We start from the raw sequence: 25,347 nt of genomic DNA, 5'->3' as shown, positions 1-25,347 counted from the left end.
GAAACGCCCAGGAACGTTGCTGACAGATCGCAGGTTAAGTGAGTTATCCGATCTTTCAGCGACGATGGGGGATACATCAGTGCATCAACTGCTTGGAATCAGCATCTGCAGTGATCTGCGCATCTCAACAATGCTCCAGAAGACCGCGGATTGTGAAGAAAGCGCTTGGTTCTATTGTGAGCCGCCGGATTGGTTGATTACGGAGCAAGAACGCAAAACTTCGTGGAGGAAACTTTTCTTGCCACCGAGCGATGCTTGTGCCCTCAGATCGCCTATCACGGACGTCAGCAGCGCTTTGGGCGTCATGGAGAGTGCAGGTAGTGGTGGTCGATGCGCTGGTTGTTGGATGGATCTCCGGTGCCGCTCGGCGGTCGGCGATCTTTGCCCACCACGCCCCTCCGACTCCGTCGCCTTATCTCTGCCGCCGCTCATGTTCAACTCTGCGCACATTGCACTGCGCCCAGTAGCCCAGGGTCTCCGCTCAGGGTCTGTGGCCGTTTGATCCATGTATCGATGCGCTAGCGCCCGCTGCGCACCGACTTGCGCCACACCACCATTTCCCCACGACCTCAGCACTTCTTCGACTTTCAACCCGATTTTCTTGTTCCCCCATCGTCGCTCTTCCTTCGCAATGCATTCTAACGCCTCCTAGCTTCACCGTCGATGAGATCCGCGAGCTTATGGGTACGTACAAGTTTGCAAAACTCTTCGAGAAAACGCAGACGAGATAATTGAGAAAAATTGGGACATTTTTGCTGACTTTGCAGACAAGCCTACGAACATTCGTAACATGTCCGTTATTGCTCACGTCGACCACGGCAAGTCCACCCTTACCGACTCGCTCGTCTCCAAGGCTGGTATCATTGCTGGTGCCAAGGCCGGTGAGATGCGTTTCACCGACACCCGTCAGGATGAGATCGACCGTGGTATCACTATCAAGTCGACCGCCATCTCGATGTACTTCCCCATCGACAAGGAGGACGTTGCCGACATCAAGCAGAAGACTGACGGCAACGAGTTCCTGGTCAACCTGATCGACTCCCCCGGTCACGTTGACTTCTCGTCTGAGGTTACTGCTGCTCTTCGTGTCACCGACGGTGCCCTTGTCGTCGTTGACTGTGTTGAGGGTGTCTGTGTCCAGACCGAGACTGTCCTTCGTCAGTCGCTCGGTGAGCGTGTCAAGCCCGTCCTCTGTATCAACAAGGTCGACCGTGCTCTTCTCGAGCTCCAGGTCTCCAAGGAGGACCTTTACCAGTCGTTCTCGCGTACCGTCGAGTCCGTCAACGTCATCATCTCGACCTACACCGACCCCGTCCTCGGCGACGTCCAGGTCTACCCCGAGCAGGGTACCGTCGCCTTCGGTTCCGGTCTCCACGGCTGGGCCTTCACCCTCCGCAACTTCGCCACCCGTTACGCCAAGAAGTTCGGTGTTGACAAGAACAAGCTCATGCCCAAGCTCTGGGGTGACAACTACTTCAACCCCAAGACCAAGAAGTGGTCCAAGTCCGCCCCCGACGGAGTTGAGCGTGCCTTCAACATGTTCGTTCTTGACCCCATCTTCCGTATCTTCGACTCGATCATGAACTTCAAGAAGGACGAGATCCCCACTCTCCTTGACAAGCTCGAGATCAAGCTCTCGTCTGACGAGAAGGACCTCGAGGGCAAGCAGCTCCTCAAGGTTGTCATGAAGAAGTTCCTTCCCGCCGGTGACGCCCTTCTTGAGATGATTGTCATCAACCTCCCCTCGCCCGTTACTGCCCAGAAGTACCGTGTCGAGACCCTCTACGAGGGCCCCATGGACGACGAGTCCGCCATCGGTATCCGTGACTGTGACCCCAAGGGTCCCCTCATGGTCTACATCTCCAAGATGGTCCCCACCTCCGACAAGGGTCGTTTCTACGCCTTCGGCCGTGTCTTCTCCGGCACTGTCTCGTCTGGCCCCAAGGTCCGTATCCAGGGCCCCAACTTCGTTCCCGGCAAGAAGGACGACTCCGTCGTCAAGTCGATCCAGCGTACCGTCCTCATGATGGGCCGTACCGTCGAGTCCATCGAGGACTGCCCTGCCGGTAACATTGTCGGTCTCGTCGGTGTCGACCAGTTCCTGCTCAAGTCTGGTACCATCACCACCTCCGAGACTGCCCACAACATGAAGGTCATGAAGTTCTCCGTCTCGCCCGTCGTGCAGGTCGCCGTCGAGTGCAAGAACGCCTCTGACCTCCCCAAGCTTGTTGAGGGTCTTAAGCGTCTCTCCAAGTCCGACCCCTGTGTCAAGACCTGGATGGGTGAGACCGGTGAGATCATCGTCGCCGGTGCCGGTGAGCTCCACCTTGAGATCTGTCTCCAGGACCTCGAGAACGACCACGCCGGTGTTCCCCTCCGCAAGTCCGACCCCGTCGTCGGCTACCGTGAGACTGTCCAGGCCGAGTCCTCTATGACTGCCCTGTCCAAGTCCCAGAACAAGCACAACCGTCTCTGGGTCAAGGCCGACCCTCTTGACGAGGAGCTCACCAAGGACATCGAGGAGGGCCGCGTCGCTCCCCGTGACGACCCCAAGACCCGTGCTCGTTACCTTGCCGACACCTACGGCTGGGACGTCACTGACGCCCGTAAGATCTGGTGCTTCGGTCCCGACACCACCGGCCCTAACCTCTTCATCGACGCCTCCAAGGGTGTTCAGTACATGAACGAGATCAAGGACTCGGTTGTCGCCGCCTTCCAGTGGGCTACCAAGGAGGGAGCCGTCTGCGAGGAGCCCATGCGTGGTATCCGCTTCTCCATCCTCGACTGCACCCTCCACACCGACGCTATCCACCGTGGTGGTGGTCAGATCATCCCCACCGCTCGTCGTGTCTGTTACGCCGCCGAGCTTCTCGCCAAGCCTGGTCTCCAGGAGCCGATGTTCCTCGTCGAGATTGCTTGCCCTGACAGCGCCCAGGGCGGTGTTTACTCCGTCATGAACGTTCGTCGTGGTCAGGTCTTCTCTTCGGAGCAGCGCCCTGGTACCCCCATGTACACCATGAAGGCTTACCTCCCCGTCTCGGAGTCGTTCGGCTTCAACGCCGACCTCCGTGCCGCCACCGGTGGCCAGGCCTTCCCCCAGGCCGTCTTCTCCCACTGGGAGCTCATGAACGGTGAGTATACATTTTCGCAAGTTTGCGTTGTTGTTGGTGCCACTGGTGCCACAGTGCACTGGTGCCACAGTGGTGGGGTGCCCCGTGCGGGATCAATTCCGCGTGGTGGGCACGTGACTGTGCCTGACGGCTGATCTGCCACTTCTCACGAAAATCGCACTGAGGTGGCACACCCAACCATCTTCAACACGCCATATCTCGCCCGATTCTGCATGAAACTGACCCATTCAGGTGACGCGACCGAGAAGGGCGGCAAGGTCAACGAGCTGGCTATGAAGATCAGGCAGCGTAAGGGACTTAAGCGTGAGTATAGAGATAGAGAGGAAGGAGGACGTACACCTTCGTCCTTCACTCTCACAATTCTTCACGGATGATGCTAACACTTCCACAGCCGAGGTTCCCCCGTATGACCAGTACTACGACAAGCTCTAAGCGAGTTTGCTCGTCCAGAGAGCTTTCTCGACGTTGGAGATGTCGTAAGACGACCGGAGACCCAATTTCCGGCCGCTTCTGTGTTTATAGGACCCACATTGGAAGATCGCACTATGCATCAGCCTCTAAGATTCACTCCACGTGTTGCTATGCCCGTTGTGCTTACCCTGCCTGTTTTCGTGACTACTGCGTTGATGTGGGGCGAGAACGAGCCTTTCGAAGATGAGAGGTCGACGTTGTGGCGGACCCGAATTGCACTAGGCTCGACGATCATCCTCTCAACACTTGCGCAAGTTCCGCAATGTAAGGACATCTCATTCCGCCTCTTCCTGCTCATGCACATCGCATCCCGTCGCGCGGACGGAACTGGAGGAGGGACGGCTCAGCCGGTATGAGTCGCTATGGGAATTTTCACAATAACTGAGATTTGCGCCACTCGTACTTCGTACTTACTCTATAGCTACCGACACCTCGGGGCCTCCCACCTCAAGGCGTTCACAGAACCTTGAGAGAAGCTTCGAACAGATAGGGTATTTTGAAATGGGTGCATATATCTCTGGCGAATGAGTCCGATGCACACCTGAGGAGGGCGCGGGTGACTCAATTCTGACATAACCCTCTCAGGCGGGGGCATCCGCGACACCGACCTAGCAGATGGCTCGCTGTAATCGCACACTTCACGCTCCGGCTAACAGCCAACGAAGTTCAGTTGTTCTCAGGCTAGCACCACGGCGAGAGCGAACTCCGGCGACACTGTGAGGCGCTCGGCGCCGGCGGCTGCGGACGCGCCCTGCGCCCCCAGCAACAACAGCGCCTCTTCGCTAGTATATCGGTTAGTATAATCGCCTCTCAGTACGAGAGATCCTTCTCGGGTGTTCGCGATAGAGCAGGGTTCGACTCCCTGGCGGAGAACGTTTTTGAATCTTGGACGAACAGTGGGTTGCACGGGGCGCCCAAACTCTTCGCGCCAGTCTCGAAACGAGACCTGCAATGCAAGACCAACGCGTGATCCTTCCGCTCGACTGTGTTTCGGAACCTGCGGAATCGCCAACGGCAATGATTTGGTGAAACGTGTGAGCAAATGCATGAACTTCTAATATCCGTCGGAAATTGAAATGCTCAAACGGCCCTTTGAAAAGCCGCAGTTGAAAAAGACGCGTGCTATGAACTGCCTGAGGTGGTCCTTGTCGTAATCGTTCGTCCTGACCCAGACTTCTACGTTGATGCCGCTGAGGTCCATGTTGACTACCTCCGGGTCTGTGAGCCAGCGACCAATGACCCCCCTGACTCGCTCTCCGGAGCCGTCAACCTCAACGAATAGCGTTCTAACAGTTGGGGTGAGGATTCGGCGGACAACACAGCAATTGATGGGGAGCCCCAGGCTGTCCGCATAGGTGGAGGAGAACCAGACTCTGACGGAGCTGGAGGAATGGTCCCACTTCCCGGCCGGGGTCTGCAGCTCGCAGCTACACGGGACAAGGATGATGAGGAATAGAGAACGGCATCGAGGGAGCTCAAGTACTGTATCGTAGTCCCCGCCATTGTCTTCTGGAGGGTCGATCTCACCGTGCTCCACGAAAACATGGGTTTCCGGACGCAGCTCGGCTTCTAGAAGGGGAATAATGCGCGGGACGTTCGGTACACTGAGCTGGATAGTCGTTGCGCGGCGAATTGCAAAAGCTTGAATGCTGGTGCCATCGTCTGACCAGGGAGAGAAGAAGGGCATTGGGCCCTCCTTGATTATGCGGGGATAGCCGTGCCGGTTGTGGACGCTGCAGAACTTGCTGTCGAGACGGAAGTAGAGCTCCTCAGCACACAAGCTCCTGTCGACCAGGTCCTTCATGGCATGCGAAATCTCACGTAGTTCGAGTCGGTCGAGGTAGTCGAGCTGGGCGATGATCTCATTTCACAGGTGCGGGAAAAAGTGACAGTCGAGGGTGACCATTGGACGAAGGAGACTCGTGAGTGGGTGTGAAAATGGCTGAGGACGAAGTGTCGAGATGTCGATGCGGACGAATGAATGGAGGTGGGAAGGACAGTGCACTTGAGGGGTGGTCGTCACAGAGAGGGAGGGAAGATCCTCCTTTCACATTCACATACTGCTTTTCCATGGTCCATCAGCAGGGGTGCATGTCCCAGTCACATCTGCAGTGTCTCCCACGGAACAGCTTCCCTTGTTCTCCTGCCATACTGGCTCCATGTAGCAACGCCGATAACGATACATGCATGCTTGACTACCTGTAGCGACACAATTTAATTGTCAGGTGTTCCCTCCTGAAGCCCGAGTTGACCAAGATGCGTTGTATGAAGTGGTGGAGACTGTACGGATCCATCGTGGTGGTCCGGACGTCCACCTCTATTACTACAGCGCTAAGGCCCAACATTGCCACTTCAGGAACCGTGAGCCATCGACCCAGAGCGGCCCTCACCATCTCCTCAGGACCGACCAGTACCACCGAGATGTCTTCGACAGACGGGGTCAGGATGCCAGGGACGACGCAGCATTTGGCTGGCGGCCATGACTCGATGGAAGGCTCCACCTCATTCGAGCTTGCCTCATCCGAATCCGAGTCACCCGTCACCGGTGCGCGTGAGCAGAAGAGGAAGTTGACATGGACGGTACTGGCAGTGTGGGACCATTGACCAGTGATCACTCGCTCCCCGCAGCCGCATGGGTTCCAGATGTCGAAGAAGAGTATCGAGCACGGAGGAAGGTGGAAGGTAGTGCTGAACGGGCCGCCGTTGTCGGCTGGCTGCACATCGTCCCCATGAAAGACATAGACTTGGGTCTCATCATCCATCTCTGCTTGCAGCAAGCGGGCCACGCGGGGCGCAGTGGGAAGACTGAATTCGACAGACTGAGCGCGACAGACGGCATGCTTCTGCACCTCGGTGTCTGGATCAGAGAAAGGTGAGAAGAACGGAAGAAAGGTGACGTCTTCCGGGGGCCAACAGTCTTCGTCGTGGGCGGCGTAGAACTTGAAAGATGTGCGAAAGGCTACGATGTCGTCACACAGACTTTTGTCGACCATGTCCTTCAAAGAGTGGCACACGAGGCGAAGACGGAGCTTGTCGGGGTAGTCGAGGTCCAGGAGGATCTGATCCCACAGGTGAGGGAAGGAGCGGCAGTCGAGAGACGGCATGGGGGACGGGGGTGGGTGGTTGAACTCGAAGGGTCACGAGAGGGCTAGGCTAGCAGATGTTTAATATGTGATGAGTGCTGCGAAGGGGTGAGGAAGAGACTTAAGAGAGAGGTGGAGGAGGGAAAACACAGATGCGCTAGATGCGGCGGTGGGTCCGTGATCTCAGATCACGTCTGACGTCGGCAAGCCTAAGATGTCTTGCGCCCTCGCCCTGCTCTCCTTTGCTTCGTCTGGCACGCCTACACCAGCGCCTGCTGAGCCCATCGGCTGTGCTATCACATCATTAGTTACCAGTAGACATGAGGACACTGACCGCATGCGGCCCTTACAGCAGTACATTGCAAAACTAACTATCAATCGAGATGCGCAGAAGCCGGTCGCTGAAGCCCCGACCCACGAGTGAGCGCCTAAAGAACTGGTGGAGGCGATTCGCTTGCTCTCATTCGCTCTTTTCGAAGAGATGCACGTTCGCAGTCGTTTCGACACGGCCGAGAACCAATGCGCCTGAGTCAAGAATCTCCAACCAGCGAGTGACGGCGGCTTTAATCCCGTCTTCATAACCGTAGAAGCTGATTAAGACGTCTTCGACGGTTGGAGTCAAAATGTGGCGAGCGAACGGGCAAATGGTCAGACGACAGTCCGTGTGGAACTCGGAGCAGACAACATGGGGACTGTCGTAGGGACAACCGACCTTGAACGCGATATCGATGACACGGGCAGAATGTGACCACACACCTGTCAGGGAGCCGCTAGCACAGCCGCACGGGATCCGCACGTGGACGGTGAGGTTGCGACACGGCGGCACGGCAAGTGCGGTGTTGAAGACCGCACCGTTGTTGGCTTGCGTTTTGTCCGGACCGTCCTTGAAGTTCCCGTGGAAGACTTCGATGTCAGTCTCCGGACATATCTCCGCCTGCAGCAGGGGAACGATCCGTGCGGCGTTCGGGACACTGAGCCAGATGGACTCGGCTCGGCGGACTGCATCTCGTTTCCCTCCGTCGACCGCGGGGAGAAGAACGGCAGCTTGCTGAAGTCCCACCGCAGCGCTGCATAGATCCCATCGGGGAGGTAGGGGACACTGCAAAACTTCCATTCGTTGCGGAGCCACAGCCATTTGCCGCACAGGCTCTCGTCGACGAGATTCTTGGGGGGCGGGGAGACCAACCGAAGCTTGAGCTTGTGCTTGTAGTCGAGGGCCGCGAGAATGTCGCTCCAGATGTGTGGGAAGAATCAACAGTCGAGATACATGCTGAGACGCTGCGGTGGTGGTTGGGCGGTGAGAGTGATAATAAGAGCGTTTGACGTGGAAACGTCTCAACAGTCGCGAGTAGGAGGGGGCGCTGGTCTGCCAAAGTGCTCCCGCTGCGACAACCCCAGGTGACTCAACCATGCTGGTGGGCGCAATAGGTGTTTGCCTTTGCATCATGTCTTCGACATGGGAGGTGCTTCCTCATGCTATCGCTGACGTTAGGCCGTGATTCTTCCTCGACGCGACAGGAAAGTGAGTTTTTTGCTTTTGGAGGTCAACCGCCACACCGTGGACGAATCAGCTGAACGATAGGTTAAAGGTTGGAGACCGAGATAACAAATAAACGAGTTCAACAGATAAGGGCGGGTCATCTGCAAAAAGACTGACCAGCACTGACCACGCATCCTCACAACCAGACAGCTGATGACCATGCCGTACGTCCTCAAACATCCACAGAGCTGAACGGGTCCTACGCGTCCTGATCACCGCGTTCGCCGTGTTTGCCGACTAAACCACGGGTAAACCCACGCCGGTACCGGAAATAGCCAAAAGTCCCCCACCTGCCCTCCACCGCCAGCAAAGTCGATGGTCTGATCGATCCGCGACGCTGCTGCATCTTCAAAAACCACTCGCGATGTCTGCCTCGGCGCAGCGGCCGACGCGCATTGGCGACCAGCATGTCCCGCACATTATCGACTCGATTCTCGACCTGACACTCGAGGACGACCTGCTCAATGTTCGGCCCGTCTGCAAGCACTGGCGCGAGCTCGCCGACAGGGACAATGCGCGACACCTGGCCCTCGACCTGAGTTTGCCGCCGGAGGAGCCCCAGCTGAACCTCGACATTGAAGATGAGGACGACATGCCGCCGAACCAGACGTACGTGTGGGAGTTCTCTGCCGTGAGGCACCCCATGCCGTACCTGTACTGGCCGCTCGCGCACGCTCTCGAGTCGGTCCCAAACCCCTCGGGAACCATTGACGTCAAGCCATGGGTGGACATCAAGACGGAGGCGCGGATGATCGACGTACTGGATCCGGTCGAGTTTGTCGGCGGGCGAGTCAGCCTCGACATGTTCTCGGGTCTCGACACGGTCCGCTTCCGGCAGGAGAAGTACCGCTCGGCCGGGTTCGAAGCGCATCACTTGTTGCCGCACGTGCGGCGGATCATCTTCAGCGACGGCCCGTATGGCGAGGCGCGCGCGCACCGCGTCCCCCGCGAGTTGCCCGAGATCGACTGCCCCGTCCGCCAGGAGGGAGGAGAGTGCAGCCGCCCACACATCCAGAAGATTGTCGTCAACTGCCGCACGCCCGTCTTCGCCCACGGATCGGGGTATCACATCCAGGAGAGCGTCGAGGAGCTCGTCATCATCTTCCACGGCTGGGCCGTCGTCCCGCGGCATAACCGGGAGCACCCCGATGGGCACGGTGGACGGCCCTGCGACGCACGCAGCGATGTCCGGCCCCTCATCTTCACGGCTCTGAAGGCTGGAGCCAGGGTCACGATTGTCAACGCGGATCTGCGCGACTTTAAGACGGGGCGCAACCGCAGCAACATTGATAACGGCATGACGCTCTGGCACGAGGAGCTCGTTGCTGACGCGCGGGATACGCACCGGCTCAGCGAGAAGCAGATTGGCCGGATGGCCAACGTCTCCATCAAGGAGTACAAGGCGAGGGTGGGCGAGGAGGAGTGGAGGATCGAGACGATGACGGATGTGTGAGGGATGGGAGCGATGTGTGATGCACCTGTATTAGATGGACTGCAAGCTGGGAACTGGGCACTGGAGAGCCGAAAGCTGGCGCCGGGTGTGGGATACAGGAAGCTGGGACGCTGGGAGGGCGGCGCAGGGCTCGCTATCGAGCGAGCCGCTGGGTCGAGTGCTCGTTGGCTGCCCTTAGCGAACATCGAGGAAAGCCTTCCCACGGTCGCTCACTCGCGTCGCCATGAAAGATCGACGCCCAGGGTCATCCAGGACGATCTTCCGCGCACCCCGACTCTCGACAGGCTGCCATGGACGCAGCTCAGCCCTCATGGATCAAGCCCGGATAAGCCCAGAGAAGCAGACATGACCGACGAAGGGCGGCCAACTCGGCACACCCCACGTCCGAACGCGGGCAACACTCCCGAGCGCACTCCCTGCCCGAAGACCGGCGAATGACACCCGTCAGTTGTTTATGTCCTTATCGAGCGGCCGCCGTCAGCAGAGGACGAGTCCTCGTAGCGCTTCAACACCCGTAGCCTACGGAAACCGAGAGTCCTGGCCCAGTGTCTTCCGCCACTGTTGGTCACGCGCTACCGCCCCCGAATGGTGGAGACTCTCGACATCTCAGGACGCTACGGAGTACGTACACTTTCGAAACAGGCCAAGTGTTCAGGCGCATGTCTCACACGTTGTTGTCTATTGGCCAGAGAGTGTTCGGCACGGCGGAAGTCCGCGTGCGGAAACGTCAGCGGGTAGACTAGCATCCTGTCTAAAAGGCACGGCATCAGCAGCACCGCGCCGGCCGCTTCAGCCGCTACGGCATCTCGGAGCATTTCAGCAGACGTGTCGTACGCGTTTGGGGCCAGCGGGACACCTTGGCCCCGATTGTGAGCCCGACGCACCTGGAATTGTCGGTACGGGCTTCGTCCTGGCTCCGATCCTTGATTTCCTTGATTCCGACTGAACCCGATCAAGAGCCTGCATGATTCCAGCAGTTGGCGCCTGTAGCAGGTCGTCCCCGGCCAATCGCTGCTTGCAATTGACAGCGTTTCAGCACGGAATGCTCGCCCTGTAACACGCTACCGTGGCCCAACATGAATTGGTAGAGCCACGCTAGACGCTGCCGAACAGAGCTACTCAGGGTGCCGAACCCGGTGGCGCCGACGGTCAGTGGCTGACGCACATCTGACCGAGGTGCTGCTTCTGCACAACTAACTGCAACTGACAGGTGCGATGCAGCCATATGCGCTGTGAAAACTAGCACGTCGAGTGCTGCGGAACTGGCGCAGGGAGTGCAGGGCGGGCTGTTAGGAAAGGCGGCTACGGCAGAATATACGGGTGAGAGAAGGTGGGCTACGAGAAAAGGGGCCTGCGAGCAAGGGGGACTACGAGGTGGCAGAACGCAAAGACAGCACTGCTTGCGAGGCCTCCAGCGACTGCTATAAAGCAGACGCAGACTCTTAGGCCATCGCCAGCGCTCCCACACTCGTTTGAACACTTCTATAATGCGCTTCGCTCTTGCTGCCACTGTGGCACTTGCCGCGAGCGCGGACGCCTTCCCGCACATGGCGCGCCACCTCCAGGCTCATCATGACATGGTCGAGCGTGCCCACGCCGACCTCGACGACCGCGGTCTCCTCGACCCGATCGGTGACTTCTTCGGAAACATCGAGAACGGTATCTCGGACATTGTCAACGGCGTCACGGGCAACATCAAGGGCCCGACGCTGAACGACCTCCTCGGCAAGCTCACCCAGGGCCGTATCCCGAGCCTGGGCGACTTTATCGGCGGCATCACCAACAACCTGAAGGGCAATGGTGCGGGCGACAACGGCAACCCCACCAGTCTCTTTGACGCTCTGACCAAGTCGCTGACGCCGGACGGCAAGTCGCTCGACTTCAGCAAGATGGACCAGGCCGAGTACGACAGCCTGAAGAACGTGATCGGCAAGCTGGACCTGGGCGACATTGGCTCCAAGATCAACCTTGGCAACCTCGGCGGCATCGGCGACGGCAACATTGACATTGGCCCCTTCCGCCAGGCGGTGCCCAAGCTCGGCGACGGCATCGACCTCGGCAAGCTCAACCTCGTGGCCGGCCTGCAGCAGCTGGGTATCCGCGGGATGGACTTTTTGACGCAGCTCGCGGGCGAGTTCAAGACCTTCAACCCCGTCACGATGGCCCAGTTTGCGCTGCAGATCAAGCAGGCGCGCGACGAGATTATGCGCCGCGCCGAGGCCAATCCCGAGTTCGGCGGGTGGCCCTCGGGCCTGCTCATGAACGAGTGGGCCAAGAACCTCTCCAAGGACAAGATCTACGACGCCTACAAGCTCCACCGCCCCGATGACGAGCACGGTATCTGGGGCGGAGGCGAGGACCCCGACCACCCGTACCAGGCTCCCGGACCCGACGACGTGGTATGTATCCTTCGGGAGAAGACAGCTGACACCAGCGCGGCCCCTGCCCCGGTCTCAACACGCTGGCGAACCACGGCTACATCCCCCGCAACGGTGTCGTCAATGCCTACGACCTCATCCTGGGTGTGTGGGAGGGTTTCTCCATGGCTCCCGAGACGGCGTCGCTGCTCGCCTTTGGCGCATTCACGATCAAGGGTGACCTGTGGGGACCCAAGCTCTCCATCGGCGGAAAGAGCAAGTACGGCGGTGGTGTGGGGCTCTCGAACCACGGCTTCTTCGAGGGCGATGCGTCGATCACGCGCTCAGACGCCGTGAACGGGGACTGCTTCTCGCTGAACCGCACGCGGTACGACATCTACCGCTCCGAAATCGCCAAGCACGGCGATAACGGCGACATCAACGAGATGGTGTGCGCCGTCTCCCGTGAGCGTGCTTATCTCGACTCGCGCTCCGAGAACCCTTCCTTCGACTTCAACCCGCTGCGCGAGCTCGTGGCCTATGCCGAGTCTGGGTTCGCGATGGAGGTGTTCCGCGGCGCGAGCAAGCGCTGCACGGCCGACACGATCGAGTGGTTCTTCGACAAGGAGCGCTTCCCGCCCAACTGGAAGAGGCGCAATGTCCCCGTCACCATGACCGAGCTCATGACCTGGGGCATGCTCTTCCAGCAGATCAAGCCTTCCAACCCCGGCTACAACATCGCGGGCCAGTTCGTCCCCATCCCCAAGGTCCCGGGCACTTGGACATCGTTCGTCTCCGGCGGCACCGTCAAGATGAACGCGTGTGGTCTTACTTCGCTCTTCATGACCCTCCTCCCCGTCGGCGCCGCCACCTTTGCCATCGGTAACGGCATCCTCCCCGTTGCCAAGCCCGGCGGCTTCAACTGTTGGTGATGGACACCTAGCTTCTAGCATGGACACTGTTTTCTCTAGGCGCATATGCACATTCTTTCTTCATCGTGGTGCCGATCGGGAGAGAGTACTTGACCTGTTGGAGCCTGTAGCTGCCTCCGAAGAAAGGTTACAGGCAGTGCGAAGTACTGGTCGATGGCTATTACGAGAGACATGCTCATTCCCGAACTTCAACCGGGTTGCATGTGAAGTACAGTCTCGCTGCGTGACTGTCTGAAATCCGGCCCGACACCAGCGAATTCGAAAAACCACTGATAGCGATAACCACGTGGAAAAACATGATCCCCCACCTCGCCCAGACGTCGATTCCGGTGACCTTTCATGTCGTGTCCGTGCAGTAGAATGAGTGCATGATGGAGGGAGATGAGGAGAAACCTGGGAGGGAGGAAGAAGATCAAACAATCGTGAGGCTGAGGGCGATCGAAGAAGATCGAGAGGCCGAGGGCGATTGAAGTGAGGATGACGGCGAGCATGGCGAGGACGCCGACGCCGACAGCGGGCTCGAGCTCATCGCCGTGGAGGACGCTGGCGTCAGCGTTCGGGGTGGTGGCACCGTCACAGACTGGTGCACAGGTCAGTGTAGGCAAGTGATAAGTAGCGCATCAGCCATTCCTTAGCGCCGGACTAAACCGACGTCCGCCTCAGTATAAATATGAGGTTTGGATGTCAACAATGGTCCCTTCACTCTCCAAAACAACAACCAGAAAGAACTCCACAAGCAATGTCGAGCCAGACCATTCAGCCCAAGGCGACCCACAGCGTGCCCTCTTTCTACCGCGAGGACGAGACTGGGATGGAGACTGAGTCTGAGGCCGATGCGGCCGACTTCAGCGACAGCGACGGAGACAATGCCCCCTGTCCAGTCCTCACCAGGCCTAACAAGCCAAGCAAGCCGAGGAGTGTCCCCCGCTTCTATCGCGAGAACGAGGACGGGCTGGTGACCGAGTCTGAGGCCGAGTTCTCCGACTCGGACGGCGACAACGAAGACACCGAGGATGAAGGGGAGGAGTACACCACCGAAGGCGCCTATGTCGCCCAGTACGCATACACCTACATCGAGGTCGAGGAGACCGCTGGCATCGAGGAGGCGACCCAGGCCATGGAGATTGACGAGGGTGGATCTGAGAGCGAGGCTGCGTTCACGGATGGAGAGGAGGGGGAGTCCACCGATGAGGAGTACGTGGATGAGAGCAGGGAGAAGTGATGCTCGGAGTGCGAGGGCTGCGGGATCAGTGATTGTCAGTATGGCTTGTACATGTTTGGGTGTAATCAGTGCGTGGTGTAGTTGATGGAAACGCTGAGCCTGAGCTCACCGCTGCTTGAAAAGCATGTGAGTGGAGCGGGCAAGTGAGAGGGAAAGGTGCGGGCAAAAGTGGCTCCGCTCCTCAGCCGGTTCCAGCGGAGACAGCTGCTACGGCCGCGCATGCTGCGTTACCTTGGAGTTGTGAACTGCGTGTTAACTGCGGGAGCGGATGCTTGATCCATTCGTAGCCGGGGCAAAATGTACCCTGGTCGTCGAGACGGGCTGCGTAGCGCGCGGTGCGGCGTGGGCGGCGGCGGCGCCATGCGAATTCAGAGTGAGGACGGGTTCGCGTGTTCGGTTGGCGCAAGTTCGCTAATCGATCGCGAACATGGGGTGCTCCATGCTCCACTTTGACGTCTATATGCCTCCGAGATGAACAAAGGGGCGCTCAGAGGTCTCGCCCTTTTCAAGTGGAGCATGAGGAAGAAGTGGCTGCATGCATATGAGGGCAGGCGAAAGCCGAAAGGGCGCGTGAGTGACGTAGCCTGGGGGTGAGTTCGAGTCGATCAGGATACCAGTAGTGGAGGCGAGATTCCTGTGCCTGGGCCAGTGTGGTCCACAATCCACCCGCCGGAGTCTATCTTGAAGCGTAGCCGACCCACGCCAAGGACATCGATTGCCAGTAGTCTGACTCAAACCATCGTGGTCCTCCGTAGTCAAATCCTTCCCTGCATTCTGCACTTCCTAGCATCGCAACGCCTTCCTGAACACTTTCACACCTCTCTCTTCCTCACCTCTCACAACATCATGGCCGCAGCGTATACCTCTCACAGCGAACACTCCACCAACACCTATTCTTGAGCTACCTCGACCTCCCTTTTTGCCACCCGATAAGAATTTGCTATGACGATATCCCTGTCCCCCGTCCACGTACACGCCAGTGAGTTCCCCTTGACTCCCAGCTGAGTACTCGGAGTCTTGCAGCTCACACCAGGCTCACCGCTGCGTCCCTCGCCGCTCGGGCAGAGCAAGCCCGCGAAGCCCATCCCCACTCGAGCAAGAGGAGCGCACGGCCGGTCACCCAGCGATGTTTCGGCCGCTTCGCTTGTCTCGGACACCGAGACGTCGCTCTCGCGCTCGCACCCTTTACTGGGCTCGTATCCGTTGAGCCTACTGCATTCGCGCATGTCCGCCGCGCCGCACGCCAACACCAACTTTCAGCTGCACATGAAAGCAGTCGCCATTGGCAAGTGCGATCCTGAAATTCGCGCCCCGAAAGCCCTCACGCTTCCCTTTGCGGCACAGTGCTACGATCTCGGCGAGCGCCAGAGTCCCTGGGTCGGCGACGTTGACATTGAGCGGCATTTCTTCGAGACGTACGCTGCCGCCCAGCCAAGCCCCTCCCCTAGTCCGAGCGGGTACTCGCCCTCCACCGATTTCAACAGCGAATTACCCCCAAGCTACCCGGGTTACCGCGTCCCGCCCGTGGGACAACTGCAACTCCTCATCAAGACGCCCAAGGCGGCAGTGAAAGCTTTCATCGTGTCCTACGACCTAACGGCGGTCCCCGTCGGCGGCCGCCTCTTAGCTCGGGAACGCACGTACGTTTCGCGCCCCTCCTCGACATCGCCAAACGCACCGCGCGCCGAATCTCTTCGCTTCGCCGTCCAGCTCCAGTTCGTGTGCACCCGCCAGGACAGGAAGAGGCAGTACCACCTCTCGCGCAGCGTCAAGCTCGTCTTCGCAGCGGGACCGGGGTGGGACGACGGCGAACAGCGTGTGGAGCGGCACGACGAAGTGGTCCCACCTGAACGACGCCGTCGCCGCGAATCCTCCCCCGAGGCCATACGCCGCCGGAGTCTCCTCGCGTCCAGCCCAGCCGAGCGCCGCCGCTCCTTTGCGAGCTCCTTCGCGAGCAGCCCGATCGACTCCCCGCCCCGCCGCCGATCCATCTACGCGCAGTCGCCCGAGGCGACGTCCCTCGGCTCGCCGCGGCAGAGCCTGGGGCAGACGATCGAGTCCTGGGCCGCGATACGGACCGAGTGGGAGCATCGCCGCGAAGTCGAGCAGGCCGAGAAGGCAGAGCGGGAGCGGAAAGAGAAGGAGGACCCGCGGCCAAGACTTCGCCGCATGCCAACCCGTCTGGAGGGATTCCAGCCGCCGCCGGCGCGACCCACAAGCCCTACCCCGCCGAGAGCGCAGCCCTCTCTTCTGTCCGCGCTGCGTGCGGCATCCCCCGTCCCTCCTTCACCTATCACGATGTCATCGACTGCGCCGCCCGCGTCGCCTGCCGAGCCGCAAACACCGCGCCGTACGCGACTCGAACTCGCCGAGATCGAGCGGGGCGCGACACCCCCTCTGTCGCCCCGTCGGAGGACGAGCGCAGTGGATCGAGAGCTCAGCGAGCTCCTGCGCTCGACGACGTTGCAATAGCTTCTGTATTCATAGATCTGTATGTACCTTTGTTGCCACAATGCATGTTCGTCTGTGTGTCGCTGAGGGCCGGGCGGAGCACTGAACGGGATAAGTAGCAGGAACGCTCGCTTCGCTCGCTTCTCGTAGCACAGAGAACTCATGCATGTCACATTGGGTTTGTATGTATATCACAGTGGAGAAATGGCAACTAAGTAAATGTCGTGTTGGTGCACAGTGGAATCCTTCTTATCGTTCTCTCCTCTCGTTCGCGTACACTAAAGAACTTATACAGATTGAAGATGTGGTTTCGTTCGTGGATTCAGGTTTCTGCTCTCCTCTCTCTCTCTCTCTCTTTCGTCACTCCTCACCCTTTCGAATAATGTGGGAAACAGTGGCGCGAGCGTGCGAAATGGTTGAGGTGGATCCGGAAGACGTAGGACGGGAACGTCGACTCAGTCGTCCGAACTAGAGTTCGAGTGTGAGTGGGAATGGTGCGACGTCGACTCGGTCGCCGTCCTAAAGCTGGCGGGGGACGCGTACCGATGCGTCGGGCGGAGGTGGAATTCGCTCTGTCCCTGCTTCTTAAGTAGGGGCGAGGCTGTCCTGTCCGTCCCCTTGCTCTCGTCCTTGGGCTCGTCCTTGGGCTCGGGCTTGGGCTCGGCCTTCTCGGGCTTCGCGGGGGACGCTACGACCGCCGCAGCGGGTGAGCCCGAGCCCGCCTTGTCCTTGTCCTTATTCTTCGGCGGCGTCGGCGTGAAATCGCGCGACCCGCCCGACGCAAAGCGGGACGGCAACCCCGCGCCGCGCCGGTTGATACTGTCAATCGCCTCGCGGACGGGGCGGAGCCGGCCCATGCCGCGTCCGGCAATCAGGCCGCCGCCGAGCCCCGCCATGCCCGCGAGTGTGCGCTGGGGTTTCGGACTCGGCGCCGGTGAGAGCACGGGCGAGGCCAGATTCTCCACCGCATCGCTCACGTCGCTCTCCACCCCCTCTGTGCCCCCCAGAGGCACGCTGGCCATGCCGCCGGCAGTAACGGCGACAGGAACCGCGGCGCCTATAGCTGTCCCCGCAGAGGTGGGGCCCACGCCAGGTGTGCCGCCAACGCCGCTGCCGGCGCTGCCCCGCCGAGAGGGCGGGTCTTGGAAGGGATCTGGCGCATCAGCCAACGTGGGCACGGTGAAGATGCTCGCGCTGGGAGAGGGGCGGCACGTTGGCGCGAACTCGGTCTCGGGCCAGGGCTGCATCTCCCTCGGACTTGGAGGGAGAGAAGGGGCAAGCGAGGGCGGAGGCGACTTGAACTCGCCCAGACCCTGCGGGGGGTCGATACCCTCGAGAGAGCGGTTGAGGGCGCGCTCACGAGCGGAGGGCTGGGACCCGACCACCGCCATGGTTGACGACCCGCTGCTGGAGCGCTGCAGGCTGCTGCTGCCTGCTGCACTGGGCGAGTCGCCAAGACTGACGTTGCGCATCCCGAGCCCCATGGGGGCGACGATGGTCGCGCTTGAGACCACGCGCGGCGTCGCGACACACGCGAGGTCGGGGTTCGTGTCGACGCGGCTGAGGCGCGGCGTCGCAACGGGCGTTGCATCGCGGAGAGCGGCGAGTTCCTCCTCGAGCTCCGGGGGAGCCTGGGGCGGCGCCGTCGTCCATGTACCCACCGTCGAGGCAGTGGACACCTCGCTACCGCCAACCTCGCTCGAGTCGCTGCGCACCTCGCTCGCGGCCGTGGCCCACGTACCAGCGGTGGAACCGCCCGACTTGCCCGAGAAGCTCGACCCGACGTTGGAGGCGACGTTAGAGCCCCACGTCGACGCGCTGTACGTCCCGCTCGAGTCGGAGCCGCCGCGCTCCAGCACGCTCGGCACGTTCAGGCGGATCAGCGACGAGGGCGTGCTCCCGAAATCGGGGATGAGGTCGCTCAACCCCGTCTCACTACCGAAGCGCTCCGTGTGTCGTGCGACGGGCGTCGCATCCGGGTCCTCCTCTGGGAAGTAGTACGGCGACTTGGGCTCCATGCTGCCGAACGTGTGTCGGCTTGTTGCACCGTATTGGCCGTCGAGGCCGGCCGAGGCGCGGCTGCTCCGACTGTCGCGGAATGAGGTCTCATCGATTTCACCATGTTCGCTGCCGATACCGCGCGGCTCGGCGATTGCACGAGCAACCATGCGGTGTTTTGAGTTGACGCTGCTTGACTCGGACCCACTGTGGTCGCCGAGGCGCAACAGCATAGCGGGCGGCACGAGGTCAGAGCCCGACAGGTCCGACATGGTCGGCGAGAACGGCGTAAAGTCGGACGGGTTGCCGGGTACGGGTGCCTTGTTCGCCATGTCCCACAGCATCGGCGCGTCGCTCTGGAGCGGAACCCTATTCCCTTGCTCGACGCTGGCGTTCGCGAGATCGGCCATGCTAGTGCCGCTCGTGCTTGCCCCGCTGACGCCGCTGCCTCGGCTGGGCACCTCGGCGAGCAGTGCTCCTTCGGTCAACGGCCGGCGCGGGATGGGTGCCAGCAGGTTGAAGTCGTCCTCGCTCGCCATGAAGGAGGCGCGAGACATGCGTGTCGGGCTCGTGGGTGCAGGTGTCGTGTCCGAGTTCGAGTCATTCAGGATCAGATTGGCTGTCGCCCATCGGCCGCCGATGGGAATCTCCTCGTCTTCCTCCAGGATCGGGCTGTGCTCGTTCGACACTTGGCGCTGGCGCATCCCCACTGCGGTACTAGCGATGCCAGGACCAAAGGCGGAGGTCTGGCCAGTCGAGGTGCCCTCGAACGGCAGATCCTCGGAGTAGGTGTCGGAGAACGGATCGTGGCCCTCACTATGGCCCACGAGCCGCATCTTCTGCCCAACATAGCGCGTGGATCGGCGCTTCGGAGCGATCCCTGTGCCACCGGTCGGCTCGTCGGTGGCCACAGCCTGGTACTCTGGGTTGCGTCCGCCAGAAATCTTGCGCAGCGTCGCCGCAACGGCACCGGCACCAGCTCCAAGCGCAGCCATACCGGCGAAGCGACCACCGGGAGATGCCGGAGGGGTAGTGTGTGCTGCCCACGCCTCCGCATCGCCCTCCTTTGTCAGGCGACGCTGGGCCACCTCCTTCTGGTACTTCTCATCACGCTTGCGGCGCCTGCACCAGAAGAACAGGATCAGCGCGAGGAACACGAGGCAAGCGCAGCCGACGATGCTGCCAATGATGGCTGCATTGCGGCCGGCGTTCGAAGAGGAGGAGTTCGCTTGAGGGTGGGGTGTCGGCTTGCCCGTCTCGCCGGGCTTGGGGCGCGTGTTGATCGAGGTTGCGATCTCGCCGCCGCTTCCAGTCGTGAAAGAGGATGCCTGCGTTGCTGCGGGCAGAGTTCCACTTTGCGTTGAGCCCGCAGCTCCAGCCCCTCCCTGCCCCGTTGGGCCTGCACCAGCGGCGCCGCCGGCTCCTTGTCCACCGGGAAAGAAGCTGGAAACTGCAGCAGCAGTGCCCGATGCGCCTCCCTCTCCTCCCCCAGCACCTGCTCCTCCACCGCCAGCTCCTCCACCTGCACTGGACCCAGCCGTGATAACATTCAGGACGTGGAAATCGCCGGACGCGGGGCCATCAGCGCCATAGCCTGGTATCAGTTTCCGATCAGCCACCTCGGTACTCACCGCCCATGATGGTGACTTGACCATTGCCGACGTATGCGACGGCAGCGTCATAACGCGCACCGGGGCCGTTCTCATCGTTCATGACCATGTCCCACTGCAAAGTGCTCGGGTTGAAGACCCAGGCATCGCCGAACACGGTGCTACGGTTCTCATTGGCGCCTCCGAAGAGCAAGACGTTATCTCCGTTGATCAGCGTAGCGCTAGCACTGCGGCGACCGCCCGGCACGTCGCCGGGGATGTTGACAGAGTTCCACTGCGGCTGCTGTGCGGTGGTGTCGAACGCCTGGATCGTGTTGAGGGGCCTCAGTTCCTGTGACTCGGCATCGACGCCGCCAAGGACGAGTAAAGTTCCGTTATCCAGTAGAACGGAGGAATGCCCATAGAGCTTGTTTGGAAGACTTGGCAGCTGGGAGAACTCCATCGGATCGGGATCGAAGACCCATGTCTCGTTGTGGTCTGCCGAACCGTCGTCGGCCTGGCCGCCCGTGATGTAGACCTTGCCTCCACCCGTGGGCGCAGCACAGCTATGCTCCTTTCGTCGAGACGGCTCCTTTGCCCAACCGGCGGGCTTGTGGTCAAAGTCGATGAAACCGTCGTTCGGATTGACATTGACGAGCCAAGCAGAGTCCTCGCCTCCTGGCCGCGGCTCGGACCACCCACTGTCACCTCCAAAGGACAGTAACGTCCACTTGTCGTCTTCCGTGTACAGCGGCGCCAAACAATGCCAGCTGTAAGCCGGACCTTGAGTTCTTGGCGTCAACTTCTGGTACGGTGGGTCGTTCGCTGGGAAGCTGTCGTTGAGGGGAACCATGTATGTATCGGCAGAGTTCGGCGCGGAGTTGTACGTTTGGCCTTCGCTCTGGACCTTGCCTCCTTGGACGACTAATGTCGGTGGAGATGGCACGACGGCAACTGCAGCTCCCCACCTGATGCCAAGTCAGCGCCAGCCCTGACACGTTCATGCAGTGATGCTCACCGTGGAGGCGGGTCCGCCGCTGTCGCCACCCTAAGCATGGCCAGCATGAGGAGTGCCCTCGAGGGCATGGTGATAGTTGTTGATGCAGTCGCCGATGTGATGATGTTGATTACTTGTCACACGAAGGTATGTTTATTTAATGTGCACCGAGGGTAAGGTTCAGTGGTGACGACAGGATGGGTGTGTTTGTGCAGTGGGAACGGGCAATGTTGTTTTCACGAAAACAAGTCAGTCGCGTCTGCGGTTCTCGCTACCACGCACAACGGGCGTGTTTCCCGCATTTGGACTGGCTTGCGCACGGGGATCCGTGTTCGCGGCATCCTTTGTCTTCGCAGCCTGTCGATGGGCTGTTGGCGTTGATGCACGGGCCGTCGGAGGTGGCCAGCGTGTCACGGCGGGGCGGGATGGTGCTAGGACGCTTGGCGTTGTTTCCGAAAGTGACTTGCGCCAGCCGTCGAAACAGGAACGACATTCAGGAACGAGATGCTGTCCAGGCACGGGCGATCGCGTGGCGTGCATGGGCCCAGATTTCTGCCACGTGGCTAATGACGACTGTGTCGGATTTTAGCGCTGAGCCGAGAATTTCACTAGTGCCACATTGGACCCCAGAGGAGCCATCGCTATCGCCGATCCGCCCTGAATCTGGAGCGCTCGTTCTGGTGTGGCCACGGGCAAGACTGAACTTCGAGTTGGTACATCGTCGGACAGCAAGTAGATCTAAAAAGGTGGGTAGCAGCGACGACGACGGCAGTACGAGCGGCATCGACCCGGCACCCACGACCCCGACACCGGCGACTCCGGCGAGACGAGCGTTCGATCGATACCAGACGGCTGTTGGACCGGGACAGAAGTGTTTGGGAAGATTTTGGACGAGATGATGTTGCGACACACGACATGAGGAGGATGTGCTGGAGGATTGGAGCGACGGAATGGACGGCGTGGTCGTTGGGAGTGTGTGGATATGCCGTCTGTGTGCGCCGAAACGCTGTCGAAATGCCGCTGGAACTGCCGTCAGACTTGGGATTATGATTTTGGGAGCCTGGTGCTGATACGCAGGCAAGATGGGTATCGACATCCGCCGCCACCACGTCAAGAAGGGCAACCGCCAGGCCCCCAAGTCGGAGGACCCCTACCTCCTTCTCCTGGTTAAGCTTTACCGCTTCCTTGCCCGCCGTACCGACTCGCGCTTCAACAAGGTCGTTCTCCGTCGTCTCTTCCAGAGCAAGACCAACCGTGCCCCCGTCTCGCTCTCTAAGATCGTCAAGCTTACCCGCGGCTCCAACCCCGACAACTCCAAGACCGTTGTCATCGTCGGCTCTGTTCTCGACGACGAGCGCTTCGCCGAGGTCCCCAAGCTCTCGGTTGCCGCCCTCCGCTTCTCCGGCGCTGCCCGTGAGCGCATCCTCGCCGCCGGTGGCGAGTGCCTCACCCTCGACCAGCTCGCCCAGCGCGCCCCCACTGGCTCGAACACCGTCCTCCTGTGAGTACCAGCAATCGCGCGTGGCTTCGTTCGGAACCGAAATTCGCCGGGGCGCAGATTCTGTCTTCCCTCGGCGTCGGAGTTCCGTTCGGAGCTCGGCGATCGGCCCTTTTACGTAATATTTTGCTTACGTAAGCCGCGGAGCTCGCCATGCTCGCCAAGCTTACAGCCATTTCGGCGGCCCTCTGAAGGGCGGCGCCCCTTACGTCGGTCAGTCTGGCCGTCACCGCAAGCAGGAGATGGCCCGTGGTCGTCGTGCTGTGAGTAACAAACGAAATTGTCGAACTCCGCCACGATTTCAGACTAGCCGCGGCAGAGTTGTTGCTGACGTAAACAGTCGCGTGGCTTCAAGATCAAGTCGTCCCACAAGTAAGACGCCTTCATCTGAATGGCGGTCTCATCTTATGTACACTTACTGGGACTGGTCGGCCGGCATGCACTCTGTATATCCAATCCGCAGAAAAGGCAGCGAACGGCAGTACCCCGTCGGATTTTGGTGGCGATGTTGTGATGGATCTGCTGATAACGAGGATCGTCCAGGAACTGATTGCCGATCTAGCTTTCAATCATCGGCGGGGGCGGGGACGCATGCTATGGCCCCACGGGCTGTGCTGCTTCTCCTGCGTCAATCTACTAACTCATGCATCTGACAGCAAGTCCAAGCTCGCAGCGCCATTATCGATGAGATAGCTGAGCAAGTGTCTTTCGGTCATGCGAAGGGATGAGAGACGAAATCATACTGTTGCTGCACGGGGCTCGTTCACCTCGTGCTCGGCCGTCAGCGCACCGCGTGCCCAGCTGTCCAGTGCAAGCTCGCTGGTGTGTAGGGCTGATACAGACTACGATAACCGCGTGGCATGGGACCTTCGCCGATTTTCCTCGGCAAGTTTATCATTCCAGCTCGATTCTCCGACAGTCACCGGTCCCATCTTCAATCCTGAGGCCGAAGGACACCGGGTCCAGTTACTGATATAGCTCTTCGCTGTTTTCTGAGGAGGTTTGGCCCGCCGTGTGCACTTGAGAGAGGCAGTCCTGAAGGATCACCAGGGTTCAATCAACTCCCGCCCGACTGGTCTTCAGCGTGTAGAGACCGTCACCTGGCTTGGCCTTGCAGCCTGACCACCTGGCGGAAGACGACCTGCAACACAGGATGTTCCAGACTTGCCGATCACTGGTTCTGCCCTGTCGGGTGACGCAAGATCTCAGATAGGGCGCTGGCGCGCCGCCAGGGGCTGTCGAGGCGGTGTCGTTGCCTAGCAATGAGGACGATCTATCGACAGGAGTAAGGGATCGACATCTTCTTCTGCCCTGTCAGCCCCGAGTGCCCGGGCTGTCTGCCGACCGCTGTGCTGTGCTCGCAATGCAGGTGTCCCAAGTATCGAGGCGACGGCGCAGCGCCTTCGCGCTCCTTGGTAACGGTGTCGACTTCTGTCGCTTCCCGCAGCTCCCTCAGCGGCGCTGTGGTAGCTCGCTTGAGCAACCGCCAGGCTAGCGCCCTCCTTCCAGAAACAAACTTGACGCTTCTGTCACTCATACCTCCTCCTTTGTCTTCTCCTTCGTCACCTCTTCCTCCTGAACACATATTTCTCTCACAGCGCGCACTGCACTCATCCCCTCGCCCTTGCGTCTCGCATCCAGCGTGGTCACTACGACAATGACGAGCGGCAGAAAGGAGCCCGAGGCACCTCCCTCGTCCGCGGTATGTCGGAAGGTCTGACCAACAGCTGACGGCCCAGCAGCAAACACCCGTCAAACCGCGCACCCGCAGAGCTTTTCCCTTCCCTAGGCAGGGGGCGGCTGACCTCATCGTGCGGCCTGTCTACGACCAGAACACACCCATCACTGGCGATAAGAGCAATCCCTTCGGCCTTCCGTCGAATCTGGAGGAGCAACGCGAGGCGTGGCGCACCCTCGTCCCGTGTCATAACAACCCAAGGGATCTGAACGACGAGATCTTCACAGTCAAGAAGATATCGGACCACGCGGGCAAGAAGGCGCGGCTTGCGCCTCCTCGCAGTAACCGCCTCCAGATCCACACTAGCGCACGATTCTTTTCCGAGATGGCTGCAAAGTGTCTCGCCCTGATACTGATCGTGCAGCATGGGGAAGGAAGCGCAAAACAAGGCGAGCTCGACTACAACTGGGCCCTCTGTAGGGAGGTGTTCGGAGACCCGTTCACCCAGTATTATCGTAACTTTGTCGACGGCCTGCGCCCCCGCATCAACGACAGGCGCGACCAGTGGACGTGAGTGGCCCCTTCTTTTGAGACCTGCTCTGACTCCTACAGCGTCCAGACTGTTAGCATGGAGGCGATGAAGGCGTGGATCACGACGCAGGGTCCGTGCCCAGTCGGCTGCCAGGTCCTGCCCCGTCAGCCTGCATCTTCCAAGGCTGCTTCTTCGTCCCGCCACAAGACTGCGCCCCGCGCTGCGTCTTTTTCGACTGTCACCAAGTGAATCATTCTGTAGCTAGACATCTCAGTCGCCACGTAGTTTGTGGCAGGGTGATTTCTGACCTGCACATTGACCGCGTCAACCGCCCCCGCTGGAAACTACTCTGAGAGTTCACTGCTTCGTACTCGATTCATCAGTGTTCAACGCGCTGATGAGAATCAAGCGCGCA

The 25,347-nt window shown here is 60.1% G+C and overlaps 11 protein-coding genes and 1 non-coding gene across 12 annotated transcripts; 8 read left to right on the top strand and 4 right to left on the bottom strand.

Moving 5' to 3' along the window:
- Positions 1-130: 130 nt before the first annotated feature.
- A1Q1_01527 (uncharacterized protein) lies at positions 131-3,563 on the top strand (the record flags this gene model as incomplete). Its single annotated transcript, XM_014324566.1, has 5 exons — positions 131-486; positions 653-684; positions 768-3,131; positions 3,363-3,434; positions 3,523-3,563. 5 exons carry the CDS (start codon positions 131-133, stop codon positions 3,561-3,563), a joined length of 2,865 nt encoding a protein of 954 aa, XP_014180041.1.
- Positions 3,564-4,378: 815 nt separating this feature from the next.
- A1Q1_t371 lies at positions 4,379-4,475 on the top strand. The gene has a single exon. It is a non-coding gene; the product is annotated as a tRNA-Glu (tRNA).
- A 181-nt stretch (positions 4,476-4,656) lies between these two features.
- A1Q1_01526 (uncharacterized protein) lies at positions 4,657-5,406 on the bottom strand (the record flags this gene model as incomplete). The annotated part of the gene is made up of 1 exon (XM_014324565.1): positions 4,657-5,406. The coding sequence occupies one exon, from the start codon at positions 5,404-5,406 to the stop codon at positions 4,657-4,659; it is 750 nt and encodes a 249-aa protein (XP_014180040.1).
- Positions 5,407-5,797: 391 nt separating this feature from the next.
- A1Q1_01525 (uncharacterized protein) lies at positions 5,798-6,706 on the bottom strand (the record flags this gene model as incomplete). The annotated part of the gene is made up of 1 exon (XM_014324564.1): positions 5,798-6,706. The coding sequence occupies one exon, from the start codon at positions 6,704-6,706 to the stop codon at positions 5,798-5,800; it is 909 nt and encodes a 302-aa protein (XP_014180039.1).
- A 439-nt stretch (positions 6,707-7,145) lies between these two features.
- A1Q1_01524 (uncharacterized protein) lies at positions 7,146-8,096 on the bottom strand (the record flags this gene model as incomplete). Its single annotated transcript, XM_014324563.1, has 1 exon — positions 7,146-8,096. The coding sequence occupies one exon, from the start codon at positions 8,094-8,096 to the stop codon at positions 7,146-7,148; it is 951 nt and encodes a 316-aa protein (XP_014180038.1).
- A 493-nt stretch (positions 8,097-8,589) lies between these two features.
- On the top strand, positions 8,590-9,678 carry A1Q1_01523 (uncharacterized protein; the record flags this gene model as incomplete). The annotated part of the gene is made up of 1 exon (XM_014324562.1): positions 8,590-9,678. One exon carries the CDS (start codon positions 8,590-8,592, stop codon positions 9,676-9,678), a length of 1,089 nt encoding a protein of 362 aa, XP_014180037.1.
- A 1,487-nt stretch (positions 9,679-11,165) lies between these two features.
- On the top strand, positions 11,166-12,967 carry A1Q1_01522 (uncharacterized protein; the record flags this gene model as incomplete). The annotated part of the gene is made up of 2 exons (XM_014324561.1): positions 11,166-12,077; positions 12,212-12,967. The coding sequence occupies 2 exons, from the start codon at positions 11,166-11,168 to the stop codon at positions 12,965-12,967; spliced, it is 1,668 nt and encodes a 555-aa protein (XP_014180036.1).
- Positions 12,968-13,706: 739 nt separating this feature from the next.
- On the top strand, positions 13,707-14,189 carry A1Q1_01521 (uncharacterized protein; the record flags this gene model as incomplete). Its single annotated transcript, XM_014324560.1, has 1 exon — positions 13,707-14,189. The coding sequence occupies one exon, from the start codon at positions 13,707-13,709 to the stop codon at positions 14,187-14,189; it is 483 nt and encodes a 160-aa protein (XP_014180035.1).
- A 1,266-nt stretch (positions 14,190-15,455) lies between these two features.
- Positions 15,456-16,661, top strand: A1Q1_01520 (uncharacterized protein; the record flags this gene model as incomplete). Its single annotated transcript, XM_014324559.1, has 1 exon — positions 15,456-16,661. One exon carries the CDS (start codon positions 15,456-15,458, stop codon positions 16,659-16,661), a length of 1,206 nt encoding a protein of 401 aa, XP_014180034.1.
- Positions 16,662-17,095: 434 nt separating this feature from the next.
- A1Q1_01519 (uncharacterized protein) lies at positions 17,096-21,313 on the bottom strand (the record flags this gene model as incomplete). Its single annotated transcript, XM_014324558.1, has 3 exons — positions 17,096-20,232; positions 20,270-21,195; positions 21,246-21,313. The coding sequence occupies 3 exons, from the start codon at positions 21,311-21,313 to the stop codon at positions 17,096-17,098; spliced, it is 4,131 nt and encodes a 1,376-aa protein (XP_014180033.1).
- A 993-nt stretch (positions 21,314-22,306) lies between these two features.
- A1Q1_01518 (60S ribosomal protein L18-B) lies at positions 22,307-23,098 on the top strand (the record flags this gene model as incomplete). Its single annotated transcript, XM_014324557.1, has 3 exons — positions 22,307-22,725; positions 22,895-22,985; positions 23,063-23,098. The coding sequence occupies 3 exons, from the start codon at positions 22,307-22,309 to the stop codon at positions 23,096-23,098; spliced, it is 546 nt and encodes a 181-aa protein (XP_014180032.1).
- A 1,281-nt stretch (positions 23,099-24,379) lies between these two features.
- A1Q1_01517 (uncharacterized protein) lies at positions 24,380-25,181 on the top strand (the record flags this gene model as incomplete). The annotated part of the gene is made up of 3 exons (XM_014324556.1): positions 24,380-24,424; positions 24,462-24,970; positions 25,013-25,181. The coding sequence occupies 3 exons, from the start codon at positions 24,380-24,382 to the stop codon at positions 25,179-25,181; spliced, it is 723 nt and encodes a 240-aa protein (XP_014180031.1).
- Positions 25,182-25,347: the final 166 nt, after the last annotated feature.

The sequence above is a fragment of the Trichosporon asahii genome, assembly GCF_000293215.1.
Source record: "Trichosporon asahii var. asahii CBS 2479 unplaced genomic scaffold scaffold00050, whole genome shotgun sequence".
NCBI lineage: Eukaryota > Fungi > Basidiomycota > Tremellomycetes > Trichosporonales > Trichosporonaceae > Trichosporon > Trichosporon asahii.
Note: the sequence above shows the minus strand (reverse complement) of the source record. Positions and strands in the feature narration are given on the sequence as shown.